Consider the following 19,065-nt stretch of genomic DNA (forward strand, 5'->3'; position numbering starts at 1 on the left):
GAGGAATCATCTCGACCCAGATGGACGTCGTTGCATCTCCGTTGGCAACCGCAGACGCGGGTTGGTCGGAGGCTTCTCCATCGCCGGCATGGGCGACCTCCGGCGCCCAGCGATGTCCGGATGCTTCGACCATGGCGCAGCTCCGTGCGACCTCCAACCCCCGGCCCCCGACCTCCGACGCGGGACAAGCCCCTGGCCCTTGGCCCTCGGTAGGCACGGCGGCGCAACGCGGGGCGAGCTTCGACCCCAGCCATGGCGGCACGACGAGCTCCGTCCATGGTGGCGCGGCGTGGGGCAGCTCCTCTGGCCACCGAATCTGGATGAGCAGCGGGTGACGGGGGCAGCTAGGGCAGGCGAGCGCGGGCTCGGGGAGGTGGCAGCAGGGCGAGCGAGCTCGGAGCTCGAAGAGGTGGCGGCCATGGCGGGCGAGCTCTGGCTCGGGGAGGTGGCTGCCATGGCGGGGCAAGGCTGCGCGGTGCAGGGCGCGCCGGGGCAGCCGGGCAGGGCGGTGCGACGGGAGGTGGAAGAAAAGGGAGGAGTCACTGATAGCTAGGCCCCACACAGATAGCTACTAACGGAGTTAACAGTACCATCCATCCCAACCCATTTCATCCCTCGTACCAAACAGAAAACTGGAACGGCTCCAACCCTCAAACCAAACATGAGATGGGTTCATCCCATCCCAGAAAACTGGGTTCATCCCAACCCAACCCACTTGGTCTCCAAACCAAACACATGCTAAGACAGAAATGCACGGACGGAGTATTTCTAGAAGAAAGACAAACAGAGCAACGACAATATAGTTCACAACTTAGCACGGGAAGTGGGATCGAACAGTCACACTCCCAGATAGCATCTGACAGCTGCAAGTTCAGCACTTGCAAAGCATCTTTATTTTAAGCACGGGAACGGCAACGCACATGTCAAGCAGTGATGGTTGTCTTTGAGGTAGAACCGACGATGGCTCCAGCCTCAGTCAGCAGAGGCACCAGCTTCCCATCATTGTTCAGTGCCATAGTATCTGTCATAGAACAGATTAACATGTCAAGGTAACTTCAGAGAGATGACCTAGCAAGTGTACATGTTGCAAAGTCTTGCACATATCAATTTATGCATTGTCAGTAATTTGGTAATCGTAGACAGGGATTCACAAAAGCGTAGATTATATGCATTGGTGTACAACTGTAGAAGGAGGCTCACCATCGCAGCCACCAATATGCTTCCCATTGATGAAGACATTTGGGACAGTCCTCTGTCCAGTCCACTCCTTGAGGGCATTCTGGAGCTCAGGCCCATCACCTAAACAGAACAGGTTGGTTCAATAAGAGTTTCCCTGAAATCCCATGATGCTAATCACTATGCGAAGTCCTAAGATATGAAGCACAGAGACACCCGCTAAATGTTTGCCATGAGTGTGCACTCAGCACTCAGCAGGCGTAGTAATTTGTGATTGGAACCACAATATTTCAGCTTAAAAGAATATGATATGATCCAGTAAGTGAAACAATATGAAACATATAAGACACTGCAGGTTAGCGACATACCCCTTAGCATTTGGCACTTTATTTGTCAGGTCATTTGTTCTTAGTTTTTTTTTCTATGGACAAAACAGGAGTGGAAATTTATTTATATAGAGAGCAAAGCTGTACAAAAATATTTGCAAAGGACTGTACAAAGAAGAAGCAAGAAAGAAAGTAAGAAACCAATGATTTGTTCTTGTTACTTGTGCCACAATAAGTGTTTCTCCAGCACCTAACCAAGTGATTTAATCTCATGTCATAAGGAGCAACCAAATCATGAACTTGCATAGAAATTCAATCGTGCCACAGTCCATAACGGTACTGCTGTACTAAATACGTCACCTATAAGCAAATATAACCATATTTCAGCAAAACAGTACAACAGAAACATCCCAAGTTTTCAGCTATAATGGTAATACCTATGATGTGTATAGTCAAAACTATGAATTGCACAACTGAAAAGAACAAACAAATTTAAGTGCACTCACTTTCCACATCCAACTCAATGGCCTTGTAGCTAGCTCCCAGCTTCTCGAACAACTGCTTCACACGGACGCAGAAAGGGCAGGAAGTTTTGCTGCAGGTTACCCAAAATACAAATCAGACACAGAGCATGGGAAAGTGGATCAAAACCAAAAAGAAATGGTAGAATAACTGATTAAATAATGAGAGTCAAGCACCAAACATAGTGCTACATTAACTTGAGAAGCGGTAAAACAAAAATCAATTCTTTGATTGCAGGATGTCGAACGCTAGAACAGTACACAGATAGCAAACTTTTAGGATAGCAGGGCCACCAACTTAGGCAAATTTGGAAGTGGTAATCACCTTTTTCCCTCGAACATGCTTAGCATGCATTTCGTTAAGAGGGGTGAGCAGATTACAAGGAGTCAGCGAGTCAGCCAAGCATGCGAGAGACATGCATAGGTTGCAGCTAACCCAGCAAAGGCACAAGAAGTTCTATATATTACATAGGAACGTTTTAAAATGACACTAAGAGCCTATCCAACCACCAGCGCTATCACCTCGCCAGGTCGACAAAACTTGCCTCAATCCAGCTGTTTCTCTACCACCACAGTGACCAAACCTGGTGGGAGCGTGCAACTGTTGTCGAAGACACGATGGTTGTGTTCCTTCCAAATCATCCAGGTAATCAGGAGCACCATGGAGTCAAAGCCCTTGCGCAGATCACCCGGGATGCACATTCTGCTTATGAGCCACCAGTCCACCAAGTGGTACACCTCAGGAACTTTTATGGTAGAATCCAAACTGAACCAAATCCTAAGGATGATTTGGGTCACATCTCCCCCTTTTCAAATTGCCTATTGTGATTTTTTGAGTCGAGGCTATCCCCATTTCCATTAACATGTAACATAAATTCAACAGGTACCAAGTTTAACAGGTACCAAGTTTACCAGAAACTAGAACAGAGACGGAGACAAGAATCCAGGAACTCCCTATCCCTTCCCCCATAGTGATAGATCTCCATATCCCTTCCCCATAGTGATACCCATGTTAAAGGATAACCTTAACATTCGGCAACAACCATGGTAGACTGGATCATGCGTGTGCATGTGTGTTATGACCAGATCATGCGGTAGACTAGATCATGTGTTAGAAGAGATCATGCATGAATAGGAGTACGATTGATTATTGTCCATGTAAAGAATACTGCGTGATCTCCAAAAGGTTGTTAGCTGGCTATTTATGTAAAGTGCCACAGATGGGGCTTTTCCATCTAATGAGAAACATGCATTCACCAAGGACCCAAGATAGGGCCTGGTGCTTCCACCATCTGCGCCTCTGATATCTTTTACATGGTAATCAGAGCCAAATCTCCACAAAATCCAATCCACCAAATCCAGCGCCATGTCTAGCTCCAATTCATCAACCAATTTTCTCTCTTGCCAAGCTGTCTTGGAGAAATTGGGAAAGCTGAATCATGCGCTATGGAAAGCCGAAGTTCGTTCAGCCATACGCGGCGCTCGTCTCCAAGCGCACATTACCGGCGACACCAAGGCACCCGAAGAGGAGCTCGTCGCCACCTTTGATGGAAAACAAGAGAAGAGGTTGAACCCGGCCTTTGAGGAATGGGAAGCCAAGGACCAACAGGTCCTGAACTTTCTTCTGTCATCGCTCGCCAAGGAGGTGAAGATCCAAGTCTCCACATGTGAGACTGCGGCGGCGGTCTGGAAGGCCATCAAGCAGATGTATGCGTCTCAGACGCGTGCACGCACCGTGAACATTCGCATCGCCTTCGCCAACTTGATGTACAAAATGCATTTCTTCATGGTCATCTTGAAGAAGAAGTTTACATGCAACAACCACCAGGTTTTGAAGACACCTCCAAACTGGGCTATGTTTGCAAACTCGATAAAGCATTATATGGAATAAAGCAGGCACCTAGAGCTTGGTACTCTCGGCTAAGTAGAAAACTCCTTTCACTTGGTTTTCATGCATCAAAAGCAGATACTTCACTGTTCTTTTACAACAAAGGAGATGTAACCATGTTTGTTCTTGTGTATGTTGATGGCATCATAGTAGCTAGCTCCATAGGAAAGGCTACTGATGCCCTGCTTCAGGATCTTCAAAAAGAGTTTGCACTGAAAGATCTTGGACAGCTTCACTATTTATTAGGCATTGAGGTGTCTAAGGTACGTGATGGTATTGTCCTAATGCAAGATAAGTATGCATCTGATCTCCTTAAGAAAGTAGGCATGTCTGATTGCAAACCTGTAGCTGCTCCACTAAGCACAAGTGAAAAATTGTCGCTGCATGAAGGGTCCTTGTTAGGCCCGAATGATGCTACTCATTATAGAAGTATTGTTGGAGCATTACAATATCTAACACTCACTAGACCTGACATAGCCTATTCAGTAAATAAGGTGTGTCAGTTTCTTCATGCTCCAACTACTGTGCATTGGGCAGCTGTGAAAAGAATTTTGAGATACCTGAAACAATGTACCAAGCTGGGTCTCAAGATTCACAAGTCTTCTTCCACGCTGGTGAGTGCTTTTTCAGATGCAGACTGGGCAGGTAGCACAGATGACAGGTCTACAGGAGGCTTTGCAGTTTTTCTGGGTTCTAATTTTGTATCCTGGAGTGCTTGCAGGCAACACACAGTGTCAAGATCCAGCATTGAGTCTGAGTACAAAGCTGTAGCTGATGCAACTGCTGAGGTGATGTGGATTCAAACTCTTCTTCAAGAATTGCATATCAACAGCCCGAGGGCAGCTAAGTTATGGTGTGATAATATTGGAGCAAAGTATTTGTCAGCAAATCCAGTGTTTCATGCTAGAACTAAACATATAGAAGTTGATTATCACTTCGTCAGAGAAAGAGTATCACGAAAATTATTGGATATTGAATTTATCTCTTCAGGTGATCAAGTAGCAGATGGCTTTACAAAGCCACTGTCAAGTCGACTCCTGGAGAACTTTAAATACAATCTCAACCTGGCAAAGTTGTGATTGAGGGGGAGTGTTAAAGGATAACCTTAACATTCGGCAACAACCATGGTAGACTGGATCATGCGTGTGCATGTGTGTTATGACCAGATCATGCGGTAGACTAGATCATGTGTGTGTGCATGTGTGTTATGACCAGATCATGCGGTAGACTAGATCATGTGTTAGAAGAGATCATGCATGAATAGGAGTACGATTGATTATTGTCCATGTAAAGAATACTACGTGATCTCCAAAAGGTTGTTAGCTGGCTATTTATGTAAAGTGCCACAGATGGGGCTTTTCCATCTAATGAGAAACACGCATTCACCAAGGACCCAAGATCGGGCTTGGTGCTTCCACCATCTGCGCCTCTGATATCTTTTACAACCCATACTCCCATAGTGATAGATCTGCCTGAGATTTATCATTGATAGGAAGGAGATAAGGAGTGACAAGGTAGCCATGCTAGCAATACAACCATAAAGGGTTCCACCAGAAAGTTACTCTGGCTACAAACAAACTATACAAAGAAACAGCATAGCTAGACGACTTCATCAAGCAAATCTGCGGCCCATTGAGATTTGGACACCATTAGGGCTTTGGATAAACCCATTCCCTCCCAATACATGTGGACTGAAGAGGGAATGAACTAATTTCCCTCTAAATCCCCTCCCAATCCACTACAATCCACGTGGGGAATGGGTTCATATCCAAACAAGCCCTTAGTGCCTTAGTGCCAGTTAACCTAGAAAAGGATCCTCCTGTAACATTTTTCTAATCCCTTAGCAGAAGAATATTTCAGAGTTACAAACGTGAATTATTCTATCTATCCAAATAAGACGGGTACGACCCTAATTCTGCATTTTCCACATTGGTTGGAGCAAATCTGCCAGGAATCGCGGGTTAGAACATCTGTAATGAAATTGACATCTCTAAAAAATCATTATAAATTCCTTCGTGTAACTTTCTCGCATCACTCCAAGGCTCTAAGACTCGAATAGTCGAATTAATCTAAGAGATGAACAAAGAATATTCTCGCGGAAGGGGAACAGAAGAATGCGCTTTAACTCATATGGAAGGGAAAGGACGACTGAAAAAATTCCCCCAGCTTCACCTCTCGGCTGGCAAAGTGCACAGTAGATTTCGATGATTTCGGATGAGTGAGAGAATAAGAGCCGAACACGCCGAAGCACTGGTTCATGGTGCGCGTGAGAGGGAGAGGTAGGAAGGGAGAGAAAGACCTGAAGACGACGACGGGAGCGGAGGCGACGATCTCCTTGGCCTTCGCGAGCGCCACAGCTCTCGATTCCGGGTTGGAGGAGGAGGAGGCGATTCCCATCTCCGCCGCTTCCCGCCCCTGTCTCGTATTTATAAGGTAGGTAGGGGGCAAAGAAGGGCGGCGGCGGGGCGGTGGTGGTCGCTGGGTAGGGACTAGCCGACTAGGTAGCAGGGAGTAGGGAGTCAACTACGCGGGCGAGGCCGATGTGTGCCGTATCCGTATGCCCGTATGCGTATGCGACAGCCGACGATGCGAGTCGCCGAGTCTGCATCCGATGACCGCCTTGGAACGCATCCCCACGGTGTGCACCGGTCATCGTTTAGGCCCCCTTTGTTCACGGGTGAAGCGTAGGAATTTCCTAGGATCGAGGATTCGCGTGGAATGGTTATTATTGATGTCTTTCGTTTACGGGAATAAAGCAGATCAAATCCATAGGAATACTGTGCTGACCCCTGAAAACGGAGGAAACTTATGAGGTGTTCGGCTGGCTGATGGCTGGCTGGCCAGCCCACCCACGAAAGTACTGTTTACGTGAACAGTATTGCAGACATACCAGTATTTTTCTCTCACAACAATCAGTCGGAACAGTATTTTGTCTTATTTTTCAGTCCCACCGAACAGGCTGTTAACATTTAATCGGACCTCTTTTTATGTGAAGACCGAGACAAACTCTCCTCGTTACTCATCAAAGACGTGCAATAGTCAGTAGTAAGAAAAGAAAAAAAAAAGGTATAATACCGGTGACTAGATAGCTAAGGAATTATATTACTGTTACAAGCATATATTCTTCCTTTCTTATGTTCCAAACAAGCATTTCTATTCCTATCCTCTGTTTTCCACCTGCAATCCTATCCTATTTATATGTTTCTCCTGTTCCTACGTTTCTCAAATTTTGCGTTTCAAATGAGCCCTTAGGTCCACTTAGCTAACGGTGTTGGATGGAAGAAGGGAAGAAGGCGCGTTTGGTTCGTTACCAAACCGCGCCGCACATTTCACGCCGTAGTTTGAGCATGTGTTTGGTTCGTTCCTGCAATTGCGGCATGCCATGGTCACGCCATCGCACGCTAGTCCATTTTTTATACCAAAACGTGTTGTAGTTGTAGCGGACAAATTTGGTGCCACAGTTGTGGCGCTGCCGCAGCTGAGGCGTGGCATTCGGCGGTTGGAACAAAACACGCCCTATGTTAGATGAAACCGACTAATAGGTACTCCTTCCATCCTAAATTTTAAGGCATTTCAACTTTCTTATAGAGTCAAAAACATCATAAGTTTAGCTAAATTTATATAATAAAATAATAATATTTATGATACTAAATAAGTATCATTAAATTTTTTATTAATTATATTTTTATAGTATATTTATTTAATGTCATAAATCTTTATAATTCTTTTTATAATCTTGATCAAACTTGAAATGCTTTGAATCTCTAAGAAAGTTGAAATGACTATTACCTATGTTAGCAAAAAAATCTCGTTAGCTGGTTGTAACCAATTATTAGTTGGTTGGTAACTAATTATTGGACATGTTGGATATCATGGGTTAATTGTTAGCTAGCTAATTTTTAGCTCAAATCCTAGTGTATCCAAACATGAGAGCTAGCTAGCTAGCTAACCGTAACTAATTTGAGTTAATTTTTAGCCCCAAATAGTAACTACTCATATGTATCAAACACGCCCATTAGCTGCTTGGTAACTAATTGTAGTTGAATAGTAGTTAAAACATTAACTGGTTTATTAGTTAAGAATTCAAATATGATCATAGCTAATTTTTAACAGCTAACTGTTGTCAAAACAGAGATACTCGTCCAGAGCACCAAACGTCCAAATCATCTTTACGAATCGATACCGGCTACTAGTAATAATCACCCCTCAGAGCACCAAACCACTTTCGAATCGAATCCTAATATCGCATTAACAGAATATAAAGTATCGATTTGAGCTTAAATTACAAAGTGTTCACAATTACTCACACTCCAAATTATAAAACGTTTTGACTGTGTATCTAGACATATTATATACCTAATAAATATATAATACAGAGTAAAAGATATATGCTAGAAAAGTCAAAACGTCTTATAATTTTAAATTGATGTTGTTAAGGGCGTTGGTGCTCAGGACAGGGGGCCCTCGACTGCCTAGCTCGTAGCCTGAGGAGATAACGGCGTAGGGTTGATCCCCTGAACGCCCAATTGTGAAGGGGGTGAGATTGAGAGAAGCAGAGGGAGATTAGGAATATGTTTGACATTTCTTGCTTCACTCATTCATAACTGGTTATACGGTATAAGTAGAGGCGCCCAGCCTCTAGCTGGCGCCCAGCCTCTTAGCTCCTCGACTCCTCGTTTCTCTCCCTCTCATTAACTCTAATCCCTCAACCAACACACTATTTCTCATTGATTACAACTAGCTACGCATGCACCTTCCTAGGTTTTGACCCCTAATCAGCAGCTTAACTGCCATTGATTACAGCAATCTCAGAATGCAGCCATGCACCTCCTTGGGCGTGCCCCTGGCAGCATCTCAAGCCCTGGAGCTATGCCAGTAATGTCGGCCCCACATAACATCTCTCCCTCCCTCGACGAGCAGCTCGTCCTCGAGCTAGAAGGATGGTTAGCGATCGAGGAAGCCGTCAACGTCTTCCCAGGTGGTTAGTGCAGCTGGTTTGTCTTTCCAGTGCACGAGAACCTGGCGAAGACCCTGGACGAGGCGCGTGGGGGCGGCATGGTTTGAATACCGTATCATCATGGTGGGTTGGCGGCGACGCCCGATGGTGCAGCCGGAGGGGTGCCAACCAACTTCTTCAAAAGCCAGCAGACCGGATGGTCTTTGTGCCAAAAGGACATGGTGAAGGCCGCAAAGTCCCAGAGAACCAGTCCCAGGGAAGCCAGCCACTGGGTGTCGAGGACGACGTCGTAGCCGGCTAGCGGCAGCGCGAAAAAGTTGGTAGTGAAGACCTCGCCATCGATGGAGAACAACGCCCGCCGATACATGCCTAGGCACGCCATGTGCTCGCCATTGGCCATCGTGACGTACGCAGAGCTGCAGCAGACCACGGGGAGTCCGGTGCGACTGGCCACCCCCTCGGCGATGAGGTTGTGCGTCGAGCCCGAGTCGATGAGGGCGTGGACGTTGACGTTGCCCAACCGGAGGCACACCTGCATGGTGTTGCTGGTGTGGACGCCGTTGATCGCGTGGAGCAATAGCTGCGGTGCCATAGTGTCGGGTCGTCCGGGGCGACGTCATTGTCATCATCCGCTGCCGCCAGGTCCAACAAGAATAGGCGCTGGCACACTTGGTTGTGACCACTCCTAAACTTTTCGTTGCAATTGAAGCAAAGGCCGAGCCGACGACGTTCTTCCATCTCGAACATTGACAGTCACCTAGACCTGAGCATTTTGCGGGCCGGGTAAAAAAACCCAGTTGTTTCGGGCCAAAAAAGTCCCGCCCATGACCGTCCCACTGGGCAGGTCGGGCCTGGCGGGCCGCCCGCACATTTCATAGTGTAAAATAGCAAAAAATAGTATTTCAACCTGGGCTCGGGCCAAGAATTTTTTTTCTGGGCAGCGAGATCTCTATCTAGGCCATGTCCAGTAAGGTTCATGGGTGGGCTAAAACCCATCGAGCTCGGGTCGGGCCTGCAGGCTGGGTCGGGTCGGGCTCACTTTGCTCAGGTATACAGGCGCCTGACGGGGTGACCCTCCACCGTGATAATGGCGGCTGCGGCAGGTGGCGGAGCCGGAAGAGCGAGACATGGTGGAGGCGCCGGAAGGATGCCCTACTGCTGGTCGCTTGGTGGTGCGGGAGGCGGAACAACCACAGCTGCATACTGCTTGCGGAGCTCCAACTTGCGAGCAAGGCTCATGGCGACGATGAGGGACTGGGGATTATGGAGCTCGACGTCGAGACTAAGAGGCGGCTGCAGTCCGGCCTTCAAGGCTTGGACGCGCTGCGCCTCCGAGAGTGTGCCCGTGCGTGGGAGCAGAGCCTCGAATCGGTCCTGGTATTCAGCAAAGTGCTGGTTCACTTGCATGCCATCGGTTCCCCGAGCGGATTGGTGGCCCGAACCTGAGGTTCAAGAGCTCGGAGAAGCGGCGCCATGAAGGTGTACCTTCGTCCTGCTGAACTTGGATGAACCACATCTGGGTGCCACCTTCCAAATTGTAGGAGGCCATCCACACTTGTTCCTCCGTGGCGATGCGCTGTTGATGAAAATAGGAATCACAATGATTGAGGAACGTCGACGGATCCGATTTGCCATTGAACTTGGGGAAGTCAAGCTTCTGAAAGCGGGGAGGGTGATCGCCATGTTGTTCGCCCTTGTCCGATCCCCTGTAACTAGAGAAGGAGGCTGCCGCAGGCCGCTCCAGCTGTAGGGCGGCAACCTACTGTTGAAAGGCAGTGACGGAGGCCGTGAGGGTTTGGATGAGCTTGGCCAAATCGGCCGTGGTGGGTCAGCCATGGGCAAGGAGACAGAGGCAAAGGAGGAGGAGGGTGAAGATGGTGGCACGATGGCTGACGCGGAGGTGGCTGCTGGAGGAGGCGCAGGAGTGGATGAGGATCGCTGGAAATCCAATACCAGGTTGTGAAGGGCGTTGGTGCCCAGGACAGGGGGACCTCGGCTGCGTAGTTTGTAGCCTAAGGAGATAACGGCGTGGGGTTGATCCCCTGGACGCCCAATTGTGAAGGGGTTGAGATTGAGAGAGGCAGAGGGAGATTAGGAATAGGTTTGATATTTCTTGCTTCACTCATTCATAACTGGTTACAGGGTATAAGTAGAGGCGCCCAACCTCTTAGCTCTTAGACTCCTCATTTCTCTCTCTCTCTCTCTCTCTCTCTCTCATTAACTCTAATCCCTCAACCAACACACTAATTCTCATTGATTGTAGCTGGCTGCGCATGCACCTCCCTGAGTTTTAACCCCTAACCAGCTGCTTAACTGCCATTGATTACAGCCGTCTCAGCATGCAGCCATGCACCTCCTTGGGCGTGCCCCTAGCAGCATCTCGAGCCCTGGAGCTATGCTGGTAATGTCGGCCCCACACAGATGTAGGCAAGTAGGAAAATTCCCGAAGAGCGACATGGACACAGACTCACCAAGCTCGGGCATGAAGTTATATATGATTATATGTATATCAGTCTTCAGATAAAGTTATGGAAAATGAAAAATAACGCGACGTTAGTCTGACTAGTAATGTATTAACTCAATATCGCTCTGAATCCGTTGATCAACGGGCGATTATCATACCCAACCATGAAATGCTTGGCTGAAACAAAAAAAAAACAAATGTTTTGAGATCCGATCCATCTCACCATCCCTATCAAAAAGTGTGCCGAATGCACAATGAACCAGTTCATTCTGTTTCAAGATTCAGGTTCAAGATTACACAGTAGCTGGTAGTTGAATCTTTCCTCGCAGTTGCTGTGCGACTGCATCGATGAACTCCTCGGTGCTCAGGTAGAACTCCCTTGTTACCCTAGCAACAGCAAAAAATTCAGGTTCATGTAAATAGCTGGTGATGTAAAAAATAGCACCGCAGAGGAAACAAGCCACATAACACACTGCTTTAAACAAATAAGATTCTTGTGTCTCGAGCCAGGGAAAAAAGCAGGATCTTAATCCAGTGACTTAATCACCACATGGTTAGCTATTGGCTATTTATATAATAGCTTAAAATTCATTAAGCTTGTGTCCATTGCTTACAAATTCAGAAAGAGGCATCTGTAAGCACGGAAAGTACCATGTTAAGAAATATCACAAGCTAGTAAAAAACGCAATTATGCAGAAGATTTTGTTGGTCTATAATCATGCTGAGGAACAGTAAAAATACGGATCCTTTCTAATGTAACTGTTTGGTCCTTGATGCAATTGCAATGACACAAACTTGATGTTTGCCTTATGTTAACACTAATATTATTAAAATCCATGCAAAGCTATATTCTATCTGTCTTGCTTTTCAGCATCGAAGGTGATGTATGTTCCTTAATGTGATACTATCGTTTTGCTGCCATATCAATAAGCTTCCATTCAAAATGGCATCAGCAATTGAACATTAAGTTTCTGAATAACAAGAAAAATACTGAAGACATATACATAAATCAGCTTACTTGGGGCCATGGATAAGAAGTGCAAGGTCCTTAGTCATTTTCCCAGATTCCACCGTTTCAACACATGCAGATTCAAGTTTGTGCGTGAAATCCAGCAGACTATCATTTTTGTCCAGCTTTGCCCTAAACAGACAAAGATAGCATTATTGCATTAGCAGGTACACAAGTAGATGAACAAACATAAACATAGCATGATTCTGTTTGTTCATGTCCACGGTTTCACAGGTCGTGTGGAAAGCTCATCGTTTACTCCAACAAGAGTAATCACCTGTGCTCAAGTCCACGGGTCCAAGCGAATATGGAAGCAATACTGTTGGTACTTGTCTCCTGTCCTTTCTGATGTAGCCTGAAGTGTCTAGTGACAGTCCCATGAGCAGCCTCAGCCTCTAATGTTTTCCCATCAGAAGACAACTATAGAAAGAAACTGGTAGTGAACAATCTAATAATATAATAAAAGAAGATTAGAGACATCTATGCAGCCTAGTGGTCTAGATAACAAGGATGTGCCATTTGAGGCCATGAGTTCGAGTCCAAATTCCCATTTCTTTAATAAAAAATGCACATCTTATCCTAGTGTGTGCCTTTGTTTTTTATGCTATGGGCACTGCATTGGTGCAAAACATAACACAACGTACCAGCACAGACGTCATCAAACCCAGAGAACCAAAACCTGAAACAAGCATTCATTAAGAAAAGCAAATTATTAGGAAAAAGGAAAAATGGAAAAATAACCATATTGTAACCAAGGATGCTGCCTATTATCACCATGCAGTTTCATGAAAGGTAAATCGTGTTATCTCAATAAAGGGAAGTATATTCAAACCAATAATTGTATGGCATCCTCCTTATCCAGTTGCCTGTGATTGCTATGATTTGTTTTAACGGAAGTTATTTTCATGCCGCTATGGTGAAAATTTTCTACCGCACAGAGTGCTAGTGGAACAGTACCCAGGGAGAGAAGAGGGGAATGCGAAAGTTGCAGGGAATCACGGAGGACGTCACTTCTCTCTCCTCACTTCTTCCACACCACACCTGTGATGTCCCTCTCTCCACTTATTTTGCTTTTGATGATGAGTAGATGAGTGCTCTGCGCACGTCACAAGACCGCCGGTGTGGCTCATACACCCCGGCGGCGCCCACAACGATGGCGGCCAGTGCGTCACCCCGTGCCTGCACTGCAGGAGAAGGATTTGCAGCAGCAGAGGTCCGGCAGCGTGGTGGCGCCGGAACTTGAGTGGCCCCCACCAGCGTCAGCAGCGAACAGCTGGGAGAAGAGCAAGCAGCTAGTAGAGGTGGACTTGCGGCCTGGAATGGTGGCCACAGCAACGCTGGCCTCAAGCCTGGCGAGACGCTCACAGAGGGTCAGACGCAGGCAGCGCAGGAGCCTGTGAGGGTCTTCCCTGGGTGGAACTTTTTACTGAACGATTGGATCGTCAGTTGCCGTTTGTCTCCATCTGAGGTTGATCTGGACGACAGAACGACGGTCCAGATAGGAGGGCACAAAAATTGTTTTGCATTCAAATTTGCAATAACAGGAAAGGAACTTGAGCAAACCTTGGGCAAGAAAATCGCTCTGTACGTCTCCGTCATAGTTTTTGCAAGCCCAAACATACCCGCCATCACTTTTCACAGCATAGGCCACCATGTCATCAATCAACCTGTGCTCATACCTGCATATGACATGTAAAGATTGTTTGTCCTTTGAGAAAAGCTATCATAATCAAAATCTGGATAAATTAGCACAAACCATATTGAGTTTTCTTCAAACTTGTCCTTCCATTGCTCTTCATATACCTCCTGGAAGATGTCTTTGAACCTATATAATTCATTTCAAATTTGCATATGTCAAGATTGGACTGGTTTAGTATAAAAACAGAGAAAGACCAAGTTCACTGATAGATTTGTAATGATAAATATTCAGTAGTAACTTGACACTGAGGGAAATAGCTGGTCAGCTACGTCAGACAGTAAGCTCATTTACAGTCCAGACTTCAGAGAATAAGATCAAACTCTGTATACATTTCCACAAACAATAGAGGGAAGGGTCCTTGAGGCAGTAACAAAGCATGATATAACACTATAACAGCAATATGAGGGGAAAAACATACTACAATGAGAGAAGGATGGCAATCAGAACCTTGCATCATATTTTTCTAATATAGTATTCTTCGTACTGAGATAAAGGGTTAAAGGGGAACTATTTAGAAAGTGTCATTGACATTAAACTTTCAGCAGCAACATGTGCACATCACCATTTTTGGAAAGTGCCATAGAACGGGGATCAGCCCCCATCTGAACCCTCCCCACTGAGACTTGGTAGTTTTTTAGATTGCAAAGAATCTACTAAAGAACAATTTAAGGGGACGATCATAATGATAAAAAATGCAATAGTAACTGTAAACTGAAGAAAATTCACAAAGGTATAGGTTTTCCTACAAATAATCCTTCGTGGTATCATAACAGTGAAGACACACAGTTACTTGTCAGTTATGTCAGACAAAATGCTTCAGATTTCAGGGAGCAAGATGAAACTATGTAAGTATGTATCACAGAACCATCATAGAGAAGGGTCCTTTGTAGTCTTTGAGCCGACAAAAGAATGTTTAAAGATCAAAGGATGATGATTCCTACCTGCCGTCATACTTTTTGAGGATTGTATTCTTGGTGCTGAGATAGAGTGGCCACTTTTTTGAAAGAGCCATAGCCATGGAGGACTCAGCGAAAGCCCTAATAGACTAAATAGAGATAGGAAGTTAGAATACCAGTCAAGAGAAGATAGCAGTTAGCAACAAGTCCTATTGATGTTCTACCATACCTCATCGACATTGTACATTGATAATGCTACACCAGGTCCTTTAAAATCATAAACATCCAGCTCCATGGGGTCAGCTCCATCAGGCACTGATTTTTTCAGTAGCAACAAAGAACATATTAGAAAATTACCATAGCAGACCTTTAACAGGACAATACATAGTTGTCAACTGGAGCTCACCAAATACCATCTTGAGCTTTCCTGGACCATTAATAATCATATCAGTAGCTCGATACTGGTCACCAAAAGCGTGCCTTCCTATGCAAATAGGTTTCTTCCAACCTAAAGAATGAAATTTCATTAATCTGACAACTTTATTATTTGTTGCATTGAGCACACTATACTGTACAATTTACTTACCAGAAAGAATTCTTGGGATGTTTTTACACAAGATGGGCTCACGAAAAACAGTCCCTGCCAAGGGATGGATGCTAAAATTTAGCTATCAAAGATCTAGGACAATTCATATAATTTTCCAGTATGTTAAACCTTATATTTCAAGAAATAAGAAAGAGCAGAGAGTGAACCATTTAGAATATTCCTTATTGTGCCATTTGGACTCCGCCACATAGACTTGAGTTTAAACTCTTTTACTCTACTCTCATCTGCATATAAATAAATGCACCTTAATTCCCAAATATATAACATAATCAAATATGGGAAACCAAAGTTGAAGGGACTTACCAGGCGTAATTGTTGCACACTTAACAGCAACATTATACCTGTTGAGGCACAAAACAGGATTTTATCAATGCGAAAAGAATGTACAAAATGATTTTACACATAAAATTGTGTCGTGGTACTTCAAAGCAAATAAAGTTCACAGAAGGTGCAGCATGATTCTGAGACGAACTATAATTAATAATTAACCTCAGGACACTAAGATTGTAAATCATGTTCACCAGGACAATAGTAGAAGAGCAGACAGTTTAATATTTAGAGAGCCAACCAAAATTTCTAGTGATTGGGTGCTGGATAGCACCATTACACCAGAATGTATTACTAGAAATGCGTACAGCTACAGAAATCCTATATTATTACAGAATAAACTGGGAACTGCAAACATTTAAGTCTCTTTAGTATTGCCAAAAAGCAAGGACTTATCCTGCGATTGAGAAAATGCACACCACTGTAGATATTTGATTGACTCTTCATGGAAACCTTTCAGGAAAAAGGAATCCAGGAACTTTAAACCCAACACCTTAGTGCTAGTGCTTATAACCTTCTAATAAGTGAGGGTAATTGCCATGCGTGCAAGGTATTTACATGCTCTGAACAATTATTCATGATTAAGCAATATGAATGAAGAAATAAGTAATAACGATTGCCAAGTCAGTTAGATGATTATGCCCCATGAAAAGCCCTGGAACCTTGTTCCTAGATGCTTTGGCGACAAAGTTACCGACAAGAACAATAATTGGCTTAACATCAGCCTAATCGGGACCCCGAGGGGATAAAACAGAATTAACACTTACTTCAATGTAGCCTCGGCACTCTCGACAGTGACCTCATCATTGGTAGCATCGCGATTGAGAATTCCAAGATCATAGTACTTCACATCCAGCTCCAGGTACGGGAAGACGAGCTACACAGTTCAACCCCATCCCACCCCACTCACATCAGCGAACCATCAAGTGATCAAATTATAGGTTACTATCTATCAAGAACAGCAGAAAACAATATAGGAATTCCACATACCTTATCCTTAATCATCTTCCAGATGACCCGCGTCATCTCATCCCCTGAAATGAAAACAAAACAATCAAAGCAGTCAAGTCATAATCTCATCCACACGCCTACGCGAACGAAAGGGAAGAGGGGCGGGAGGCCGACGTACCGTCCATCTCGACGATGGGATTCTGCACCCTAATGCGGCTATGCTCAGTCACCGCGGCGGCGGCGGCGTAGCAGCGGAGCGAGGCACCGCGGAACACGCGGCCGCTCCCGGGCACAGGGAGGAGCGCTGGAAGCAGGGAAGGGAGGCGGCCGCCGCGGGTGGGGTTTAAGGGCACCAGTGCTTTGGCCGCCGCGGCGGAGACGGTAGCGCGAGCCATGGTGGGAGCGGAGAGGAGGCGGCGGGGCAGCAGCAGATTGCGCATCCCACGTGCCGAGCGCGTGAAGGAGCAAGCGCGCGTGTGCGCGCCGGTGAAGGGGAGGGGGGCGAGGAGGCCAGGCGGGGGCCGGCGCGGGCGAGAGGAGCGTGGGCGTGGCGTGGGGACTGGCAGCGCTGGTTGAGCCGGAACCGGAAGGGAGAAAACGTGCCCGACCCTACAGTTCAGGCAGGCGTCGAGCGTCGAGCGTCGCGTTAGCTAAAACCTGGTGCGGGAGCGACTGCAGTTCTGCTCGAGCAGTTCGGCTCGAGGTCACCTTCTTCTGAGTTCCGACGGCTCGACGAGCAGTTATTTTGGATTTTTTTTTTTTAGCACTCAGAGCCCGTTGGATCGAAGAAAGATCTTATTTTTAAATTATAAGTCGTTTTAGCTTTTCTAATCATTTTTTTTTATGTATCTAGATTCTAGACATAGCGCAGTATCTAGATGCATAATTAAAATTGTATATTAAAAAAGTTAAAACGTCTATAGGGAGTATATTGGTTTTGGAGGATTCTGTGATGGATGGATCGAGTGCCAACCGCCTATATTTTCTCCATTAGATTTTAAGGAGAGGTCACTACGATTTATGGTTCATACTATTTTTCTCTCTAAACGTATTTATGAAATTTTCCTCATCAAGTTTGCTCATATGAACTTATAACGAGACAATAACAATATATGTTATTTTAAAACAAGAGAACAGCATGAGCCGGCCCGGTCTCAGCGTGGCCGCGTCATCGAAACGAATGCCGGCGGTTGGATTTGGATCCAGCGGTGGCGCAATAGGCCTAGCCACCAGTGCTACAGGAGTCTCTACGGTGGCGAAGGGCCTGCGCACCTTTGCCGTTGTCGCTCGGAGATTGGCCAGCCCAGCTCGTTGTCTATCAGGGATTGGTTGACGGCTCCGGTCCCAACAGCAGTGGCGCTTGGAAAATCTGCCTTTTGTCGGGCTGCTAGGCACGTGCGCGGGGTGCGGTAGTGTGCGATGCGGACCAGCCTCACGCCACTGCCAGCGTAGTCCCACAGGTAGCAGGCAGCGGAGAGCCCGCTGCTCAGTGTCACTTGGCGTCGGGGGGTGCTCCTTCGCCGTGATGCAAACCAAACGCGGCGTGGAGTAAAGACGCCGCGCGCCCCTCGGTTCCATCTCCCCAGTCCCCTATCGTCCTGCCGACTGCGATAGGTGAGCCGACCGGCCTCTCCCCGTCCTCGCTTTTCCATTCGTTTTCCCGCCCGGGTGGTGCGGGCGGACGACGCAGCGCGGCGGCGCAGCGGCCCGGCGAGGTAGACTGCCATATCTCCTCTCCTATCTCTCTCGCCCTCACACTTTTTAACACTGGTGAAGCTAAGATCGCTCAGCACAAACAGCGGTGGCGACAGAAGAGGAAGGTCGCCTGTGTAGAACCCGGCGGCCGTGGCTCGCCGGCTCTGGGTCATCGCCGTCGCCACTGCTTGCCAGGAGGAGCCGATGCCGCCGCCTGATAGGAGGGCCCCCTTAGGCTCGGCGGCAGGCATAACGGGAGCGGAGGCGGCGCTCCGGCCAAGGACGCGGTGGATGCGCGTCGACCCGCCCCCTCCCAGAAGCAGTGCCTAATAGATCCAGCGTGCGGGGCCACGACGATGACGGCAACAGTGCTGTGAAGCACCAAGACGGAGGAGGCGGCTCCGGCGAGCTCGGCCATCTTCCGATCTTGATAGGTACCCTCGCTTTCGCCTCCGGTTGGTCTGATCTATCCAAAGGTTTTTTTTTGCTTCTCAAAAAAATTTTCTCTTGTTGTCGATGATGTCGTGGTTCCTGTTCCGACGCTACTCC

The 19,065-nt window shown here is 46.6% G+C and overlaps 2 protein-coding genes across 2 annotated transcripts; both read right to left on the bottom strand.

The window, feature by feature from the left end:
• Positions 1-736: 736 nt before the first annotated feature.
• LOC136493889 (glutaredoxin-C6-like) lies at positions 737-6,484 on the bottom strand. The gene is made up of 4 exons (XM_066490019.1): positions 6,211-6,484; positions 2,009-2,097; positions 1,201-1,299; positions 737-1,021 (listed from the first exon to the last, which is right to left on the bottom strand). Exons 1-4 carry the CDS (start codon positions 6,306-6,308, stop codon positions 924-926), a joined length of 384 nt encoding a protein of 127 aa, XP_066346116.1. The 5' UTR covers positions 6,309-6,484; the 3' UTR covers positions 737-923.
• Positions 6,485-11,421: 4,937 nt separating this feature from the next.
• On the bottom strand, positions 11,422-17,428 carry LOC136493318 (isocitrate dehydrogenase [NADP]-like). Its single transcript, XM_066489390.1, has 15 exons — positions 17,000-17,428; positions 16,861-16,904; positions 16,638-16,747; positions 15,847-15,884; positions 15,690-15,767; positions 15,523-15,576; positions 15,343-15,444; positions 15,166-15,251; positions 14,982-15,085; positions 14,098-14,166; positions 13,905-14,020; positions 12,986-13,020; positions 12,619-12,761; positions 12,351-12,473; positions 11,422-11,719 (listed from the first exon to the last, which is right to left on the bottom strand). Exons 1-15 carry the CDS (start codon positions 17,259-17,261, stop codon positions 11,626-11,628), a joined length of 1,458 nt encoding a protein of 485 aa, XP_066345487.1. The 5' UTR covers positions 17,262-17,428; the 3' UTR covers positions 11,422-11,625.
• Positions 17,429-19,065: the final 1,637 nt, after the last annotated feature.

Source organism: Miscanthus floridulus, chromosome 11 (assembly GCF_019320115.1).
Source record: "Miscanthus floridulus cultivar M001 chromosome 11, ASM1932011v1, whole genome shotgun sequence".
Taxonomy (NCBI): domain Eukaryota; kingdom Viridiplantae; phylum Streptophyta; class Magnoliopsida; order Poales; family Poaceae; genus Miscanthus; species Miscanthus floridulus.

Bases quoted from the DNA above. Each gene is read 5' to 3' on its own strand.
- LOC136493889 (XM_066490019.1), bottom strand. From the start codon at position 6,308: ATGGGAATCGCCTCCTCCTCCTCCAACCCGGAATCGAGAGCTGTGGCG. The intron at 2,098-6,210 runs GTCTTTCTCTCC...GGTAACCTGCAG, and splicing joins GCTCCCGTCGTCGTCTTCAG to CAAAACTTCCTGCCCTTTCT. The intron at 1,300-2,008 runs GTGAGTGCACTT...TGTTCTGTTTAG, and splicing joins CATTGAGTTGGATGTGGAAA to GTGATGGGCCTGAGCTCCAG.
- LOC136493318 (XM_066489390.1), bottom strand. From the start codon at position 17,261: ATGCGCAATCTGCTGCTGCCCCGCCGCCTCCTCTCCGCTCCCACCATG. The intron at 12,762-12,985 runs GTACGTTGTGTT...TTCTTTCTATAG, and splicing joins GTTTGATGACGTCTGTGCTG to TTGTCTTCTGATGGGAAAAC. The intron at 12,474-12,618 runs GTGATTACTCTT...TTGTCTGTTTAG, and splicing joins ACCCGTGGACTTGAGCACAG to GGCAAAGCTGGACAAAAATG.